General features: G+C 32.7%; 1 protein-coding gene across 5 annotated transcripts in view; it reads left to right on the top strand.

Moving 5' to 3' along the window:
• Cad88C (cadherin 88C) overlaps window positions 1-19646 on the top strand; it is a 298274-nt gene that overhangs the window by 204688 nt on the left and 73940 nt on the right. For all 5 annotated transcript variants that reach the window (XM_035354905.2, XM_035354902.2, XM_085821698.1 and 2 more), the window contains 3 exons: window positions 11365-11468; window positions 15303-15386; window positions 16701-16852. In XM_035354905.2, coding sequence (XP_035210796.1) covers window positions 11402-11468; window positions 15303-15386; window positions 16701-16852 — 303 coding nt within the window. In that variant the 5' untranslated portion in view covers window positions 11365-11401. The remainder of the gene's footprint in view (window positions 1-11364; window positions 11469-15302; window positions 15387-16700; window positions 16853-19646) is intronic.

The raw sequence follows: 19646 nt of genomic DNA, 5'->3' as shown, positions 1-19646 counted from the left end.
ATATTGCTGTTGAACTGAATTTTATAGTTTGAATACGTAGAACATGATATTTAATAAATAAAAGTAACACGCACACAAAGTGTTAAAAAACGTCCCTTTGGACGTAATTTGAAATCTGAAACCCTTCAGATTTTTTTGTCTTTTGTTTATATATATTTTGTTTTTATATTTATTGATTTTCACTGGTTTGGGTTTATCTGAACTTGCTTATAATGTATTGTTGTTAAGTTTAAATAAGGCAGTTATCTGTGGTCGAGGAACGAGTTAATCCATTTTTCATCAATTCTTATAGGGGAAATTGTTTCGGTTTACGAACACCTCAGGTAACGAAAAAATCGAATTAAATTCGTGAACCGAGGTTTCACTGTATTACGATTATTTGTTAGCTGTCTTGCCCTACAAAGCAATAAATTATTACGGAAAAGTTTCGAGCAGTAAGAAAGCTAGCTAATGGCTCTACAAACAGAATTTCCGTGTGATATCGCGCGTTAAAATAGCATAGCTTAAAAAGCTTGCTAACTTTTTAATCCGACCTCCTTTAATATATACTGATTAAAAAAATCGGAATCGTATATACATTTTCTGCATATCTTTTGATGAGTGTCTGATTCTGTAATTAACGGTAAATAACATAATAAAGAACTTTAATTACACTTCCCCCTCCTGCATCATCTCAACCCATTTACAGACATTTCCCCGTTTAATCCTGTTTGGCATCTAAATGAATTAACACATTTGAGGGCCAAACAAATACCGTGATGTCAAAAATCATTGGTCAGGAGGAAACATCAGATGTCCATTCCATCTTCCTTTTGTTCTGGATGAAAGCACACTAATTTCTTTGGAGGACATCGATGACGATGACACCAGATAAGATGGTATGCTCACCTTTAGCTGACGTTGCCGTAGGCTGGTTCATAAATAAAGAGAGCCGGATCCGTGGCAGAGAAGAAAATGGCAGAAGCCATGTCATTGCTGTAGGTTTATGTAATGAGAATAAAAAAGCGAACGTTATATTCTTTAAGATCGATATTATTGATGATAATGCAAGAACTGTTAATCATGATGTTTTATGTGGGAACGAGAAAGAATTTGCTTACGCAGCTGTTGGTGTTCTCTTCAAAATGTTTAGGAATGTTAATGTGAGACAAATACTGTAAGTGGAGTTTGTATGTTTTTATCGTTGTTGATTATCCGCTTTATATATTGTTCGAGTGATTAAAAAATATTGAGAAAATAAACTATTTAATTTTTTTTCAAAACTTTTCTTATAGAAATTCATGGCAGTCGTGAAGTTTACGATTTACACGTTCTTGGTTTTAAGAAAAATTACTTTAAAAAGGAAAATGATCAATAATCAATAATCAATGATCAATAATCAATAATCAATGATCAATAATCAGTATGATCTTAAATCAATAAGGGGGTTATATTTTTTTATAATTAATACGTCAATAATATTTCTTATTTTATATGAATAACAGTTACAGAAAGATCAATTAACTTTTGAAAAATAAAGAGCTATGCAAATAATTTTATGGCCATTCTGTATCTGTTCCTAAAATTCTAATGCGGTGATTTTTGTTTTAAAGCATGGGTTGGAGACGCAGTTACATCCTCATTATACTGAAAATACGGAGTTGATGAAACTGGTAATAATAAAATCGAATATTTATACTGTTTACATAGAGAACAAAAAAAACTATTTACTTCTGTAGTTAAATGTTAAAAAATATGTTTTATTACAATGTCAAACAAGGCAAACAAAATATATTTCATTTATAATGTACAAAAGTAAATAATTAGTTGATTGTATTATACCTACGTATATATAAATCAAAACCGCATGAATTCTTCATTTATATATTTTACTGGATTTACATGACTCGAATTTGTATATTTAACTGATGCGTATGTGCATATTTAATTAAGTAATTAAGCATGTAGTGCTTGAAGAATTACTGTTTTGCCCCTTAAATTGAAAAATTTTGCAGCTGTCTGTACCATTTATAGTGAAACTACGCAAAATCGTAAACAATATTCCTTCAGGGACAAAGCCTCTTTGAACTAATAATTCACACAGATTATAAAATTAATACAGAACATACAGGAATTTTACCGAACATATCCTGTACAGAACATACAGGAATTTTACAGATGATAAAATTGAATGGTAATTAAATATTTTATATTACTTGTTCTTTAATTCATGGTAATTTTCAAATTTGTGAAAATTATGAGGCATATTCTATTGAGTAATGAAGTGTTGAGCGTATTGTGAGTTATGGTATATTAGATTTTTTTATTACTAGGTATTTATGTTAAAAAGTGAATGAAATGTGAATTATTGCTTATCGGTAGTATACAAATTCTGGCATATAAATGACGGCAAAACCAAACAGTCACAGACCACAACATGAATACGTAAAATCGGTGACGTCTCTACTTTATGATGGTTCAATGCAGAAAAATTTGTTTCACGAGCTGTATTATTAAACATATTGTATTAAACTACTTCTATATTGTAAGGTATCTAAAAGCATATGTGAATTTCCGTCTTAAATTTGGAACTACGCCGAAAATATCACATTATAAACATTTCAAAATTTGAAATAATTCTGAATTTCAAGAATTTTGGTTAAACGATGCTCAACTTTTATCAAAAAATGAAACAAAAATTGCTCCCACTATTGCGCAAATTGCAATTAATGCAAGAGGAATATGTATAGATATTTGCATACATTTGTATTAATATGTAAGGTTTCAAAGACACTGCTGAACTGGAATTTGGAGATCTGTTTAAACGTTTATAAACGATTAGCTGACGATTTTGGAAAATTTTCGTGAATATGCTTTTGGGAAAGCACGGGCAAAAATTAATTTTCCAACATTTTTTCAATGAAAACGATTATGGAAGAAAGTTCCAGAATAAGTTCGTATTAAAACCATTATAAATATAATAATTAAAATATTTGGTTGCTTTTTTTTCATTTTTTGTAAAATTAAACAAACAAAGGTAGTTTTGTAAAGCGGAAGAAATGCAAGATGTATCATGTATATAAACTAATTTCTCTGTAGCTTAGCTCTGAACGTCTGACTATATAATACTAAAATTAGAATTTTCACAAAATACTTGGAATAGACTGAATGAAGTTTTTTCAAATTAATGATAAGAGAAAAGGCATTATAAAAATACGATAATGCAAAGATCTGTATCGGAAATTCTAAAGATATGCTCAATTTAAAATTATTTTGCGATATTGCTCTTGAACTGAATTTTATGGTTTAAGTACGAAGAACATGATATTCAATAAATAAAGGTAACATACAAAATGTTTAAAAAACGCCCTTTGGACGTAATTTAAAATCTGAAACCCCTCAGATTTTTTTTATTATTATTATTATTTTTATCTGATCTAGCCTAATGGTTAACCAGTTAGGTTCAGTAACATTAAATTATTTTCACTGTAGGTACATTTTATTACTAAAATTTTTTAAACATTACTGAAAGATTTACTAGGAAATTACATTTTACTAGGAACATGTAGTATTAAGGCATTATTTTGTTAATTAACATTAACAGAACGTATGGTTTAATCTTCATTACCTAAGTTTTAGCTGCTCCATTGTAATTTTCTTGTTTTTCTGAAGCCATTGATGCCTTTGCTATTTAGAGAATAATCTTCTTTATTTATCATATCATAATTAGAACTTTAGGCTGTTGAGTCCACCAGTCTGACGACTTTGACAGGTGCGCCTAATCACTTTTGAATTCCTAAATTTGAACATTTAATAACACCTTAGAGCTTAATGAAAAATTGGTATCAAATATCCGATGAATGAAAGTATGCATAAATAGGCAAATAAACTTTCATTGACCGATATCGGTTTTCTTTCGTATCCGGTAATTGGGGATGCAAAAGATAAATACTTTAATTATTAGATCAAATCTTATTGACTTCGGACTCGCGTATTTGAGCTTTTTAATGTATGGTAGGTATAGTTAAAACTGGTTCGACTACAGTAATAATATCTGGTGGATAAATCTTGTTTGGCATGTGAAATGTTTTATCTATATCCGGTTCTGTAACACGTTCAGTTACCGCCCTGTCAATATTTGCGTATTTGAAGTTTTGCAGTAGGAGATAGAAGTACCAGTTTAACAAGGCACGTTCAAAAGCTGTCAGAAATAAGTTTTGAATAAAGAATGATGCTAGTTAAGCTCATCAGTCAAAGGAAGTTCATTGGTTTATCGACTTCAGCAAAATATGCGTTATTTAAATAATGAAATCAGTACTTTGCTATGTGGCTTGTTATTTCAAAATATTTTATCCCTAAAAGAAATTTTTTATTTGTAACAATGATAGTAGCTTGGGGATTTTAAATGAATTCTGCTTATCAAATGGAAATAAACTCTGAACAGCAATAAAAAAAAATAAAACATTAAAATTAAAATATTCTGTAAGTTGAGTATTCAGCCCTCGTACTCTAACAAACATGCTATAAAGAAACATTGAAAACAGAGCGCAACCGCCCCTTTTTTCCCGATCCAGTAATAATAATAAAGCAACCATGTTTTTACTCATTACATAGAATCTAAAAGGCCCATAGAATCTAAAAATATCACAAATTTTAAAAAATCAACTGCAATCCGTTAACTTCAAATTACAGTCTAAAATTTCGAAAACTTTACCAGCCCCTCCCAAAGGGGCTTTCTTTAACGTTTTGTGTGTCACCTTTATTTATTAACTATCATATTCTTAACTATCATATGCTGCGGGAACGACTGAACAAAAGAGTCGAGAGCTGTGTTCTGTGTGTCGTCGAGTGCATCGCGAATTGTAGCGTGGAGAGGCTCGAGTACGTGGAGTTCCGAGAACGACCGAGCAGAGTCGGGAGCTGTACTCTAGTAGACTAGAAGAGAAACACGCTAATGTGACAATCAAAATCGTAAAAAACAACCTTATATTTAGCGTAGGTATAATGAAACACTCAATCGATTTCGAGGGCAGCTAAAGGTCCCTCCTCATCAGGAGAAAGAAATACATAGAAAGAAGAAAATAGGAATCACAGAAACACGTGGTGCTTATCAGCACTGCACGTGGTTATAACTAGATTTTTAATCAGAGTTGCACTGGCCGCCTACTTTTACTGAGCCAGGCTGTCTGATCAAGCATAAAGAAATATTAGCGAAGTTAAAATAGGGAGCGAGGGGCAAATGCACATTACGCTCAAAATCTGAACTTCAAATAATGGAAAGCAACCACTGAACGGATTTTTATACCCTCTGGTAGTACCAAGTGCGAGGAGGTAACGACATCTATCGGCAAAAATAATTGAATTAAGACAGTAGAATTTTAAAGGCATTAGGAAGGACTGGATTGGACTTCAAATCATTAACTAAACTTTCTAAATCTTTGTGAATGTGAAAAGCCTCAAGAAAATCCAATTCGCCTATGGAAGAAGCCTTTTGGATGATTTTTGCAGACCCAAAATCAAAATCATGGTTAAAAGTCCAGCTATGATACGCTATTGAAGACTTGTTAATTTCCCCTTTTTTGACATAAGATTCATGTTCCTTGATACGAAACTTCAACGCTCTTTTTGTTTGGCCAATATATCTTAAACCACACTGACATGATATACTATAAATTCCCCAAGAATTCAAGACAGAAACGCAATCTTTTAGAATCGAAGGGTGAATTTTATTAATAGGGGAGAAACCGACTTGAAAATTGAATTTCTGGAGAATCCGTGCAATTTTATAGCTAACAGAAGGATAAAATGGAAGCACGACAAGGTCATTGATATTCAAAGAAGACATTCCACTGTTAGAAATAATATCAATGACCTTGTCGTGCTTCCATTTTATCCTTCTGTTAGCTATAAAATTGCACGGATTCTCCAGAAATTCAATTTTCAAGTCGGTTTCTCCCCTATTAATAAAATTCACCCTTCGATTCTAAAAGATTGCGTTTCTGTCTTGAATTCTTGGGGAATTTATAGTATATCATGTCAGTGTGGTTTAAGATATATTGGCCAAACAAAAAGAGCGTTGAAGTTTCGTATCAAGGAACATGAATCTTATGTCAAAAAAGGGGAAATTAACAAGTCTTCAATAGCGTATCATAGCTGGACTTTTAACCATGATTTTGATTTTGGGTCTGCAAAAATCATCCAAAAGGCTTCTTCCATAGGCGAATTGGATTTTCTTGAGGCTTTTCACATTCACAAAGATTTAGAAAGTTTAGTTAATGATTTGAAGTCCAATCCAGTCCTTCCTAACGCCTTTAAAATTCTACTGTCTTAATTCAATTATTTTTGCCGATAGATGTCGTTACCTCCTCGCACTTGGTACTACCAGAGGGTATAAAAATCCGTTCAGTGGTTGCTTTCCATTATTTGAAGTTCAGATTTTGAGCGTAATGTGCATTTGCCCCTCGCTCCCTATTTTAACTTCGCTAATATTTCTTTATGCTTGATCAGACAGCCTGGCTCAGTAAAAGTAGGCGGCCAGTGCAACTCTGATTAAAAATCTAGTTATAACCACGTGCAGTGCTGATAAGCACCACGTGTTTCTGTGATTCCTATTTTCTTCTTTCTATGTATTTCTTTCTCCTGATGAGGAGGGACCTTTAGCTGCCCTCGAAATCGATTGAGTGTTTCATTATACCTACGCTAAATATAAGGTTGTTTTTTACGATTTTGACTGTACTCTAGTGTTTTGCAGTGAAGCTGTTTCCACCGCAATAGCCTAATAACTTGAAGGCTGTGTCGCTGATTGTGTCAGCGTGTTTATAGTAGTTCTTCGACGACTGTAACGTGATTTTGGAACTGTCCTGATTAGTACTGGCTAAATAAAGAGCGTTTTGATACTTCATCAAGTGTCGTCGTTATTCACCCCAAATCTACGAACTCCGTACGAACGTGAAGGAAGAAAATAGCTAACAACTGGTGTCAGAAGAAAGAAAAACGTAACAATATAAATCAGTGGTCTCAAACTCAAATTCACTAAAGGCCGAATGCACAAGCTAAAAACAGCTCACGGCCAAATTTTTTTTAGAAAAATGAAAAATACTAATAACAAAATAAGAAAATATTTAAAAAATATTTTTTGAAAGCTTTCAGATTTTATATTACTCCCAATGGGGCTTTTTTTTTAACTTTAGTATGTTACTTTTATTATTTAAATATCATATTCTTCGCACTTAAACCATAAAACTCAATTTAACAGATATATCATAAAATAATTTTAAAAGAGCATATTTTTAGAATTTTCGATACACAGTCTCGTGCGCTGGAGATATTTCCACTCCCCGTACAGTGTTGCCATTGATCGCTTTGAAATCGTCGAGTTAGTTAATCAAAAATTCGTTAAAGTTTTACAAAATATGAAATAAATAATAAAACAAATTCCAAATTTGGGCTTGCAGATGCCCATATTCGAGTGGAGGGCCATGTTATTCAAAATTTGATGTCTTTAGGTACCTTTTTTTTCACGGTGCGAGAAACATACATACATTCATGCAGATTCTTCATTATTCAGTTGCTTTAAATACGAGTATAATGCATGGCTCTAATATTTGGCGGCAATAATTTGAAAAGTGAATCGCCGTTTATAGTGAACCAACGCAAAATGCCAAAACGAAATTAATAGCCCTTCTGGAAAATTGCCCCTTTGGGCTAAAAAAAAAAACATAAGATTACAAAGAAAGAGCGATCTGATCTTGGTATACGGATTTCAATTGAGCACTTAAACAGTATTAAACTGAGCAGTTATGATAGGCCTACTAGCTTAAAACTTAGCTCCATCCTCTCAGAAATTTAAGATACAAGAGATAATATCTTATATTTAAAATGAGCTCTTCAAAATTGCAAATTAGAACAGTAAAAAGCAAAGTTTTCTATAAAATTATTTTTTGTAAATTAAAGACGCCATGTAGACATATTTAATAAATAAAAGACTTAATTATTCGAAATACAGCTGTGCATTTCTGTCACCGGGTAGCTTGTGCTTCAGGTTGCCAACAAACATTTCCTACAGAAGGGGGGCAGTACTTTATATTTTGCTTGTTGAAAAATCCTCCAACTAAAAATATTCAGCACCACAAACATCTTCGCTTGACACATTTCCTGTTTAAAAGCAATAAATAGAAATATTACATTTCATTTTAAGACAAGCCCTCAAACAACACAAACAGGTAATAAAACAAAGAATAGCAACAAAAATGTTGCTCAAGTGGCAATACTTTCTATTCTTTAGGGCCACAAAATTTGCCAACTAAAAAAATTAAGCACTACAAAAAATTTTCCTTCGAGATCTTTCCAATTTAAAAGTAATAGCTAGAAATCTTAAAATGTATTTCAAAACAAGCCCGCGAGAAAATGTACATTTTAAGGCATTATAAAATTCAAGAGCGAAAGAAGTTTCATTCAAAAGAAAATACATCTTTTTTTTTTTTTTTTTTTTTTCAAATCCCTTCATAATAAGCTATTAATATTCCTCAATAAACAATATACTATAACCAAGAAATTTCCATTCTTCCTTCAGGCAACATAATTTTACATGCTAATAAAAACATTTCTCCGCAAGAATTTATGACAGATATTCTTGTTCTTGTTTCTTAAATTATGGAGTTACGATAAACTCTGACCTCTTACTGATGATATTGCCGCAAACGAAACCGAAATGTATATTAGATTAAGAAAAGGTTACCTGAATAAGAAGAATTTTAAACTTGAAATAAAATTCTGAGCATGGAGAATTTCGATATGATTTATTTCATTCTCCAGGCTATTGATAAGAGGAAAATCTCGTGACATTAGATCTCGCGGTTTAAGAATTTTAAGCTTGTGATTTTACTGTATTTTAAAATAGTAAATCTGCTCAAAAAATGAGAACATATTACATTTAAAATAAAATTCTATGTTTCCTAAATTCAAGTAAAACTGCTTCTTAAAAATACTCATGAAATCCTCTTCAAACATTAGTTTCATAATTTTTCACATAATTTGTGTAATTTATTTTATTAATCGAATATGAATTAATGGTTTTTTACATATTTAAAGCAAATTCAAAAACAAAACATTACCAAACAGCAGATTGGATAAAGAGTTAAAACTTCTGCGCTGTTATATGTTTTTATGCTCTTACATAATTAAAAATCGGAATAATTAGTAAAAGGCCAGATTTCATTCTTGTTTGGCAACGATATGAATGCCAAACTTAGGTTTAACAATTGGAGTTTAAGTAAGTGTATTTGTGTCACACAGTGTCCAGAATAAAAGTTTTAGTTATTTAATCAGCTCATTATCAAATTGGTATTATCAATTAGAGATATGCGATAAATTTTCCTAAGGTTTCTGAAATCGCCCCAGGTGATATAGTGGTTAGTGGCTCTGACTACTGTGCCGAAGGGCCCGGGTTCGAACCCCGGAGAAGGCGTGAATGTATAATATGTGTTTGGCATGAGGGCACTGTAAATATGTAGCGAGCCATTATTCTATTAAACCGAAGTGCTCTATTAAACCGTTTATGAGCTTTTCTTCCTGCAATCAGAAACGTAGCTGAATAGAATGTTTTGTTTTTAATTTATTAGGGATAAGAAAATGTTTCTTAAGCATTGCAAAATCTTTGATTCAGGTCGGCCTTCGACAGTCCCTACTGTTATCATCAGGCTGAGATGCCATTGAAGTTCTGAAGAATTCATTTATAAGTCCATAGAACTTCCATGAATTTCGTATGTAATCCACATGTGCTCGAAAATACCACCTAAGATAAATAATTTCTGAGTGCTAAGCAATTTCTTCTTTTTAGTTTTATTCCGAAAGCCATTTTAAAATTCTGCTGGTAGAAATTATTTAATAATAGTCATGAAGAGCTCCTAATTTTGTTCATTCGCGAACAGAGTTAGGAACAAACAAAGCACAGTGCTCTGCTTATTTATTGGAATACAGTTCAAATTGCTGGAAATATTGCATTGCTTGTTCCCTTTTTAACGCATAATAGAATATACTTTAAAAAAAACATCTGCATAGCTTATTAAATCATGTCCAGCTTAAAATGCACATTTTTAATTATTTATTTCATTTTACACGTGTTGTCCTTTTCGCTTTCATAAACCTCGTGAAATCTGCCTGACTGCCTGAACAAATAAATAGCTTCTGAGATGCAGAGTAACAGAATACATGTCCATTGCACAGATAACTGGATTCGGTGTCATTCGTAGCAGCAATTAAAATTTATTCAAGTTCAACTTTCCGACACACTTTGATAAAAGTCGTCATTAAGTGCTTGAAGCAGAGTTATTGATTCATTAACTTATATCCTCTGGAGGCGGTGTAAAGACCACTGAAAATGAAGCGATTCATCATCTGGCCACCGTGTCTCGGACATCCTCCGTGTTAAGATTTATCTTGTCATTTCATGCGATTAAAAAGTTCCACTCTTTGCTTTTGGGGACAAATAATTATGAAGCAGAATGAGATTTGTGACTCATTAATAAATCATGGATGTCAGTATCTTCAGATCAATTTCGCTATTTAAACTCTTTCATGTTTTGTCTGTAGGCGATCACATTCCTTCTAGTGCCTCTTCAAAAGCTTTAAGATCGGTAATTAATATCGGTTCTACAAAGTAAGTAGTCTTAAAACCTGGTTTAAGATGTACTTTCTGGTGTAAACAATAATTGATCATCTTTGCGTTCTTGAGTTTTGTTTAGCAAACTGTTATGCTGTCCGTTTTACTCTGAATAAAAGCAGACACTGATCAAACTAACGTCTAGTGGAGAGTAAATATAAAGATTTCAGATTTTATTGGTTAGAAATAAAGTGAGGGCTAAAACATTTAATTGATATTTTGATTGACTGAGAACAGCAAAGGCACAGCTCAAATGCGAAATAAGCACGTAAAAAATATCTGCGAATTAAATCAGCGACAGGTTTAAAAAATAGCACTGCAATTGGCGCAGGACAAAATCTGCGTTCACTCCATGGATTAAGAGTTTTTTCCTTTTGTATAAAATAATATTAGATGTATAATTTATTAAGCAGGAAACCTTTCGAAGATTATTTAATGTTTGGCACACTACTGTGGTCTTATGTTTTACAATCAAGTTCATGCCGAATATTTTTGATCATATTAGTAATCCCCTCCAAATAAAATCAGAGGGAAAAATATTAATTTTCTCTTCCCATACACTTTCTTTTTAGGGTTATACGTGCATAAGCGTTTAGCTTCTCCCCCCTCGGCCATTTACTTTCCAAAAATTTATCAATTATTTTAGTATACCTTTTAGAAAAAAATTCGTTTTCTATAACGCATCTAAAAAATAGATTTTAATCCGGAGTTTCTTTCTTCCACAGGTAGGCGTGGCCTGACGGTGGGTACTGCCATGGTACTATGCAGGGAGCACAGGTGATGAAGGTGGCCCTTCTCTTGTTTCTATGCTTTTACGGAATACTTTCAGGTAAATTACTATTCTTGTAATATCACGCTTAGACTTTCAAGGCTCAATTTAATTCTCATATTGATAAATCTCTAAAATTTTATTGAATAATTTCTAAATTACGTATTTCTTTTTTGGATTACACTGTTCGTCTAAAGCGCTCAAACCATTACTTGTCACAATTAGAAAAAGAGTATCCAAATATTTCTTATTACTTTTACAAAATATAAACGGAAACTAAAGCTCAATACTTTAATCGTGCTTCTGTATATTTTAAGCGCAGCTATTTTTTTTTAATTATTTATCATTTAAAACTAGATATTTTAGATTAATATTTTTTTTCTTTCGAACTAATAGATCAATTGTAACTTGATTTTATGCGATTATCTTTATTGTTAGGGAAATTCTTATTTTACATTTCAAAAATTAACTATTTTAAATTCTAGTTTCATTTTTCATCTAACTGAGAGGATTTCAGTTACCTTTTAACATTTATTTATACACAAATACTAAATGTACTAATGTAGGTTTTAGGGTCTGCTGTATTTTACATAAAGGATGTTATTCAAATACGGTAATTTCAAAACATTTAGTTAACATGCTGTCACATTTCCTTAATGCGGTAACAACTAGTTAATATCTCTACCAAACATTGGAAAAACTCCCATTCCTAATGCAGCAGATATCGAATGGAAAAGAATTTTACAACAAATTACTGTAAAGTTAATATCTTGGAATATCCTAAACGATGGTAAATTGATAGAATAAATAATAACGTTCTCCACTTACTGGGTGAATGCCAGTTGCTGGTGAGGCAAACACTGCAATTTACATGATACGACAAAAGCAGTTTACCATGGACCCGCATGAAAAAGAAACAGATTTTTAGCTAGTTATATCCCGATTTGTACACACTTACTTAAATGCGTAATTTGATTTCAATGACTCGACGTTATGGTGTGGGAGATAAACATAAATCTAATGATAAATATCACTAACTGTTTTTCTCAATAATTATGCTTAAAACGAAGTTACGGTTATATTCAATTATGAATGATTATGGGTAAAACAAATGCATTTGACAAAGACCGTTTTCTGTTCCAAGTTATCTTTCTTCCATTATGAAATCTATGTAACTGTAATAGCAAAAGATGATTTGTGAGCCGTTGGCTCTTTATTGGTAAAGCTGCCCACCATTCTGATGAATTAAAGTTTGAATCCAAGATGTAGGCTTATATTTTCATGATCGGCTTGTTTACCCGAAGCAAGAATGCATGAAATTACTCGTACTTGATTGTCTCATGTGTGGGATGGCAAAAAAGGAGAAAGTATTCGATCTTAGATTGCTGCCTTCTGTACATGTTCATCCGAAGTGAAACAATATGTTGGGCAAAGTAATGACAAATGAAAAATCCATTCCTCTTTAGTGATTTTTCGCAGACGTCTCTAAAAAACCGAACTGTGGAAAAAACATTCTTTTAAAATAATAATGATATTCAAACTCTGTGTTTTGTAAATTGTAAATTTTTCTGAACGATTCACAGATCCTTCTTGAATATTGTGAATTCAATAACGACTCTTATTGTCCAAGTTTTACATCAGTCATAGAAATTCAAGCTCTGATCTTAGCGTTATCAGCATCTCTTGTTGAGACGTTGAATTCTTTTTAGACAAGCATAGACTTCCAGACAGTCTTCCAGTCCTGGTGAATGCCTCTTAGAATGCAAAACAAACATAATGGAATGCTTCACACTTAGAGAACTCGAACACTGTAGACTGGATTATGTCTCAATAGTGTATGGATTAACAACATCTTTAGTTTTATTGAAATTAGATCCTATTTTCTACTTGTTCTGGACGCTTCAGAAAATCCTCTAGAGTACGTGTGTTGACTCGTACGACACCATCACTCCAGCTGAGACTTGAGAAGCTGCCTGTTCTGCATTAATTCAATAATTTATTGTAACCTAACCATCTTAATAAATTTATTTTCCTTGATGACATGCCAAGGACATCATATGTGACTTCATTTTCTTTAAGTGTTAGGCAATAAAGCACGCAATAAAGCATTTTGACCCACGCAATAAAGCATTTTGAAGTATCACCATGGGAGAATGCGCATATTAGACTTCTTTTGATGTTCTTCTTGACAAAAAAAAAAACGTAATAACGGCACATATATATAGCAACGTTTTATTTTGGACAAACAGAGATACAACAATTACATTCCATAGAAGGATGTTAAGTAGTTTGTCATGCCGGAATATCTTTCATAATTAAAAATGATATGAAAGGAAGACGATTGTCTGCACTCGCTTCTGAACTGACTGCTTGTATTATGCTCTTGTATTTCTAAACTATACCGGAAAAGATTCATAGTTTATTCTTGCGCTTTCAGCTCACTAAATGCTTTAGAAATATTCTCAGAGATTCAGAATCCGTTTGTTGAAAAAGTTCTAAATATGAATTTAAACTAAAGAGTCGTGGGTACCGGATTCTTTACAGGTGGGCTCTCGGGCATTAAGAAGTAAAAGAATAACCAGCTAGTATGCATCACAGCGAAATCTGCCATTGAACTGTACAGTTAATAGTATGTCGCTATTAAGGGTAAGAGAATTGTCATGAAATGGAAGATCCTGAATAAATGGAAATGATTGTAGGACTTTCAAGTGAATAGTAAACTAAGAAGCATAAAACCTAAAGTAAAATATTGGGAGGCTAATAGAAACCGGAGGAAGGTCCTTTTAACTCATCTTGTATTAAGTCCTTTTAACTCATCTTGTATTAAGTCCTTTTAACTCATCTTAGAATCGGCAACTCTTGAATTACACATAATTACCTCTTAAAAGCCAAGAATGAACCTCTTTGTTTAAACTGTAATGATGTTTTGTTGGTGCGTCATTTCTAGTAAAATGTCTGTATTTTAACAGACTTCGATTAAAGTGTTTTAATGACTGTGATTTGCCCCTTGACTATTTAATCAGAAAAAAATTAATTTTAAGATTTTTCAATATCTAAAAGAGATCGGCCTTTATTATCTAATTTGATGTAATTTTATAATAATTTAATGGGTTTTGCTCTCATGTATATTAATGTTTTTGATATTTTGTGATTTTACTTATTTTTATATTTGAATTCACTCTGTGGATATCATGCATATGTTCATCTCAGCATTATCTTGAGTTCACTAATATGTTATTTGTTTTTTATGATTATTTACTTATTTACAAAGTAGAGAACATTTGCCTTGTGTTTGGCACAATATAATCTATTTAAGTTTTGCGCCTGTAATTTTACTTACCTTACCTTACCTTACTTAACTTACCTTACATTGTATCGAAATTATAAAATACCTTAGTTACTATTTATAAGAACTCAGCCGGTATGCTCTCAAAAGATGATGAGTCGTCCATTGTCACGATAACTGTCGATTCATATTAATCCAAGTTAATAATGGGTAGGGAATATATCTAGTAACTGTTAGTGCAAACCAGATTTCCCCATCTACCGTCAGTTAAATTACGCTATACATTCATGGTCAATTCATATTTGAATTATAATGCATTAAATTTTTCTTAAAATAAATATACCTGTATGGGAATGCTTGTACACATATATGAAGCTGAATATGCACATATATGAAGTGCAGTGAGATACATTCCGATGACATCAGAGATCAGGTGACTTATGTATAGCTAATGTAAACAAACATTATAGAGAAACCCTGAGATCACGTGATTTATGTATAGCTAATGTAAATAAACAAGGTCATTCTTCCTCTTCTCTAACTGAATTTATTTCATTGTTTGGCTATCATTTTTAACAGCTGACAATAGTTTTATATTTTTCTTGCAGTGAAAGCCAATTCTCCACCAAAGTTTGCCCTTGACGGGGCAAGCGAAATAGTGGTCAAAGTCCGAGAGGGGCCGGACAGTGTTGGTAAGCAATTATTTCTATATTATTATATCTATTTCATTGAATTGTCTTCGAGTATCATTCATAATGATTTGTTTTACACGGCAAGTTTAAGGTACCCGCAATTCTGAAAAGCCTTTTCATCCATGTAATGCAATTTTCTTAGATATTTCATGAAGGAACTTGTTGGCGAATCTAAATTTGTCACCGTTTCCTACCGGCATATATTCTTCCAAGTACAGAACTTCAAAACACAATTTTGTATAGTAAGTGCAATTCAACAGAAACTTCACTCGTAGGGAGATGGTTGTAAATGATTAACTGATAGTCTCTTTTTCAACCTAGACATTGAGTTTTCTTAGGGCAACGTTACTGATTACTGCATAAATTTTGCTGCGTAATTCCTCCGCATTCTGCAGCCCTCTGCTATATCCTTGGTCTTTAAGAAACCCTATAAAAAACATCAATGAATCTGGTGATCTGGTAGAATTAAATCTAATCTGGTAGAATTAAATACCTATCCATTATCCAGTGACCATCTTCCACGTATACTTCAAACTGTAAGAGAAGCCCATATTTTTGCCAAAAAGTTCTGTGCGCTGAGAAATATTAATTTACCTATCTCTGCAAAAGTAAAAGAAAATAGTATTGAGATGCATGGATTTATAAATTTGAGAGCTGCTATTAACATTAGTGCGCATCTTATACTATTAGAACTAGTGTTTTTATGTTACAAATGCTTTTTGTTATATATTTTTAACCTCTTTTACTTTAATAACATTCCTCTGAATATACGTCAGAATATCCTGTGTGTTATTTTTTTTTTCAATAATATTGCTTATCCATAAATTTAAAATAAATCTGCCTACTTGGTTACCTTGTCGCTATATGGTTATTTTTCGTTGTAGGAGACTGGTTTTCTTGGGTTGTCTTTTAGATGACAAATAATTAGTTTGAGTCATTTTTAATATGACTAGACGTTTGTAATCAGTTATATTTTTCCAGACAAGATTATCTGATACGATAGGATGTCTTCAGGCCTATGAGGCAGTCAGGTAAGGATTCCGAAACATAAATAGTATCTTTCTTTCAGCAGAAAATTAATTATGTGTCTTATAAGGAAAACCAGATTCATTCGCCTGCCGACGGATGTACTAAATCTGAATCCTAAGTATGCTTCTGCGGAACCCAGCTGGGATATTCAGAATGAATAATGTGAAAAACCAGTCTTATATAGGCAAAATATAACTAAACAAAATATATTTACTTTCACTCGGCCGATAAATTTTTTGTTCATACCTACCTTGAAAAATATTTAATATCTATAATTCTTTTCAGGTAAGCTTCTATACAGATTACGTGGTGAAGATGCAGACGGCGATCGTCTCACCTTTGGTGTCGTTGGACCGGTCGGTAAAGAAATCTTACGTTTCGAGCGCCTCGGAGCGTCAGAGGCCAACGTATATCTCAACAAGGAACTTGATAGGGAGGTCAGTATTCCATAGACTAAATAGGTTACGGCATAGAATTCAAAACGCAGACATTGCTCTATCAAATTTCATACTTTTGATATGACTTTAATTTGGAAAAAATATTTCTTAAAAAGCTTAAATAGCTACTACTTTTATATACTAGTTCCTCGTTTTTAAACACTCACCACAGCTGAAGACTAAGAAATACCCTAAACAACTGTAGAATAACTGCCTTGAAAAATACGCTAATTTATTATTATAAGGACTGCTAGAACTGCGCATAATTGTAATTGTATACTCAGCGAAACGAGAGCTTGCCGCTGATCTAGACTTCTTGTCTAAACTGCTTACCTAGAGAACGAGTGCACTTTTAAGATTGGCTTCTAGTCTCTGAGGAAGTGTTCACACTATGGTCTAGTCGTCTTTATTGTCTCACTCACATAAAAAGTCAATAACGCCTTTCACACTTGTGGAATAAGATTTAAACCATAGTCAGTAAGGGAAGGTAAAGTTGCACATGCGAGAATTGCAGATGACTCAGAAAAATCGTTTGTCCTAAAGTCAGCTCGTGTTTGCTTCGCTGTGAGTGGTCGGTTCTTATACTAGGTTGGTTAAACAAATGGAAATTAAACAATTAAAGTTAAACAGCTGTAAATATTTAAACAATATTCTTTCATCAATTTCTGGGACATAGAAATGTTGACAACCTAACAACAAAGTTTGGCTTATCCCATTTGTGACCACAAAGCCTTCCTGTGAAAGCTCCATAACACTCTGTTTTGGATCACGGGACTAACACATGTGCAGTGGTCAAACCACTGCACAGTTGTGGTTCCATTTATTTCTCAGCAGTTGACATTAAACCTCATACCAGATTGACAAAGACGCACGAAAGGGTATATAAATGTAAGACAATAAAGTGAACCTGGAAATGCTATGATTAAAATGGCTAGTAATGTATCAAAACTAAATTGTAACTACAAGCAGGGTTCTTTCCCACTATTACCATTCCACAAGGTCTGATTCCTGTACTTTATGTAAGCAAAACTACAGAATTTTGAAATCAAACTCGAAAATACATTAATTAATCTTCGCTAACTCTATAGATAAGATACGTAATAGATACGTACGGCATAGGCTAGTGCCCGCCATTGGAAAAATAAAACATAAATATTAATCATAACAGTAAAATGGGTCTGTTAAATGAAATAACTAGAAACTATTTTTTCTGATAATCTTTCTCTCTCTCTCTGTGATGCACATATTCGAGGACTAATTGATCAAATAAATTACCATAGGGTCATTTTCTCTTTTGCTCCTTCTTAACTAATTCTTCTTTCAATCTTGGCTGAGGGAAGCGTGAAAGGGAAAGGTTTAAACTCTAGCCAGGTTTCTTTATTTGAAAATGTTAAAGCAAACGAGGCGTCTATGCCTCAGGGAAAGGATGCTTTGGTGAAGGACTTTCTAGCAGAAATTGGTTCGCATTCACCCTTACATATGGAGGAACCAACCATGCAGCCAGCCCGTTCGCCTGTGTTCTAACCCAGGACGAATTACCAGCATTCAACAGTCTTTAACTGCTTGGTCACTGGTGGGGCTCAAGCCAAAGTTTAAACTTGTTTTACAAAAATTTGCTTGATTCTACTTTTCGTAATGCGATTTAGGAAGAATGAAGACATCCGAGTTTGTCTTTATATGATTTATTTCATCTTACATGGCTTAATCGGCAAAAATTGCATCTGAATTTAACTTCTAAAAATATTCCTACTCCAAAAGTAAAATTTAAGTTCATAATTAAACTACAAAATTTGATGTGAATACCACATGACTTCCTTGTATGGCATGTTAAATTATACACTTTTTTTTTTCCCAAATCATTTAAACTTATTTCCTTGAATTATTCGAGCTTCAGTAACCGATCCACCAAGGCAAGTTGAAAATAGCATCAAAAATTGCAAATTAAGTATTCTGGTCATTTTTTTGTCGTATGGTCTTCTTATAATTTTATTATTTCATAGCGCTTAGAAACAGCATTTCTCCTTTTTTTTTAATTTGGCATTACCAAAACGTGAATATTTTCATCATTTAAAACACACTTCTGTAATTGGAAATATATTGGCTACGAACCAACGATTACGAAAATAAATAATAATTGTCGGTTAAGGACTTTTAAACAGGGTTAGGGGTTGGGTTATATCTATATACATATATATATATATATACACTTTTGGCACTGAAAATTGCAATAAACAAGGGAGGTGCACATCTAAATGTTATAGCAGTCCTATAACCAAATTTCAAAGTTCTACGTCTGATCTTATGGATATATGTTGGTTGTGCATTAGCACTGAAGGCGTAATGAGTACGTTTCCTCAAGCACAGAATTAAAGAATCATAAGTCAAAAAAATTAACTACGAAATCTTTATTTAATAGGATAATTTTGCTTAACTTAAGCATAACAAAAAGTAATAATGTTCACGGACATTAAAATTGAAGCATTCAAAAGAATAACTTACATAGAATCATCATCAGTACTAAATATCATCAGGCTTACCTATATTAGGCAATAAGAAAAATAAACAGGAATATACTTTGCCATCGTACCTGAAAGAGAAGAAAGTACTACTGGATTAGACCTTTGGCCAGGTACAAGTAGCTAGGGTGAAAATCAAATATACTGCATTGCACACGGGCTTTACTTTCTCTCGCCAATATACACCTTGGCGCACGTTCGTTTCGTATGCTTTTCGAGTTTCATTATGCAAAATACCTAAATTTATGCTAACAATCTACGGCCTTTTTTATTTTAAA

This window comes from Stegodyphus dumicola, chromosome 8, assembly GCF_044657685.1.
Source record: "Stegodyphus dumicola isolate Sdum_Otavi_A_Nest chromosome 8, ASM4465768v1".
NCBI lineage: Eukaryota > Metazoa > Arthropoda > Arachnida > Araneae > Eresidae > Stegodyphus > Stegodyphus dumicola.
The sequence above is the reverse complement of the archived record's forward strand: the minus strand, read 5'-3'. Positions and strand labels throughout refer to the sequence as shown.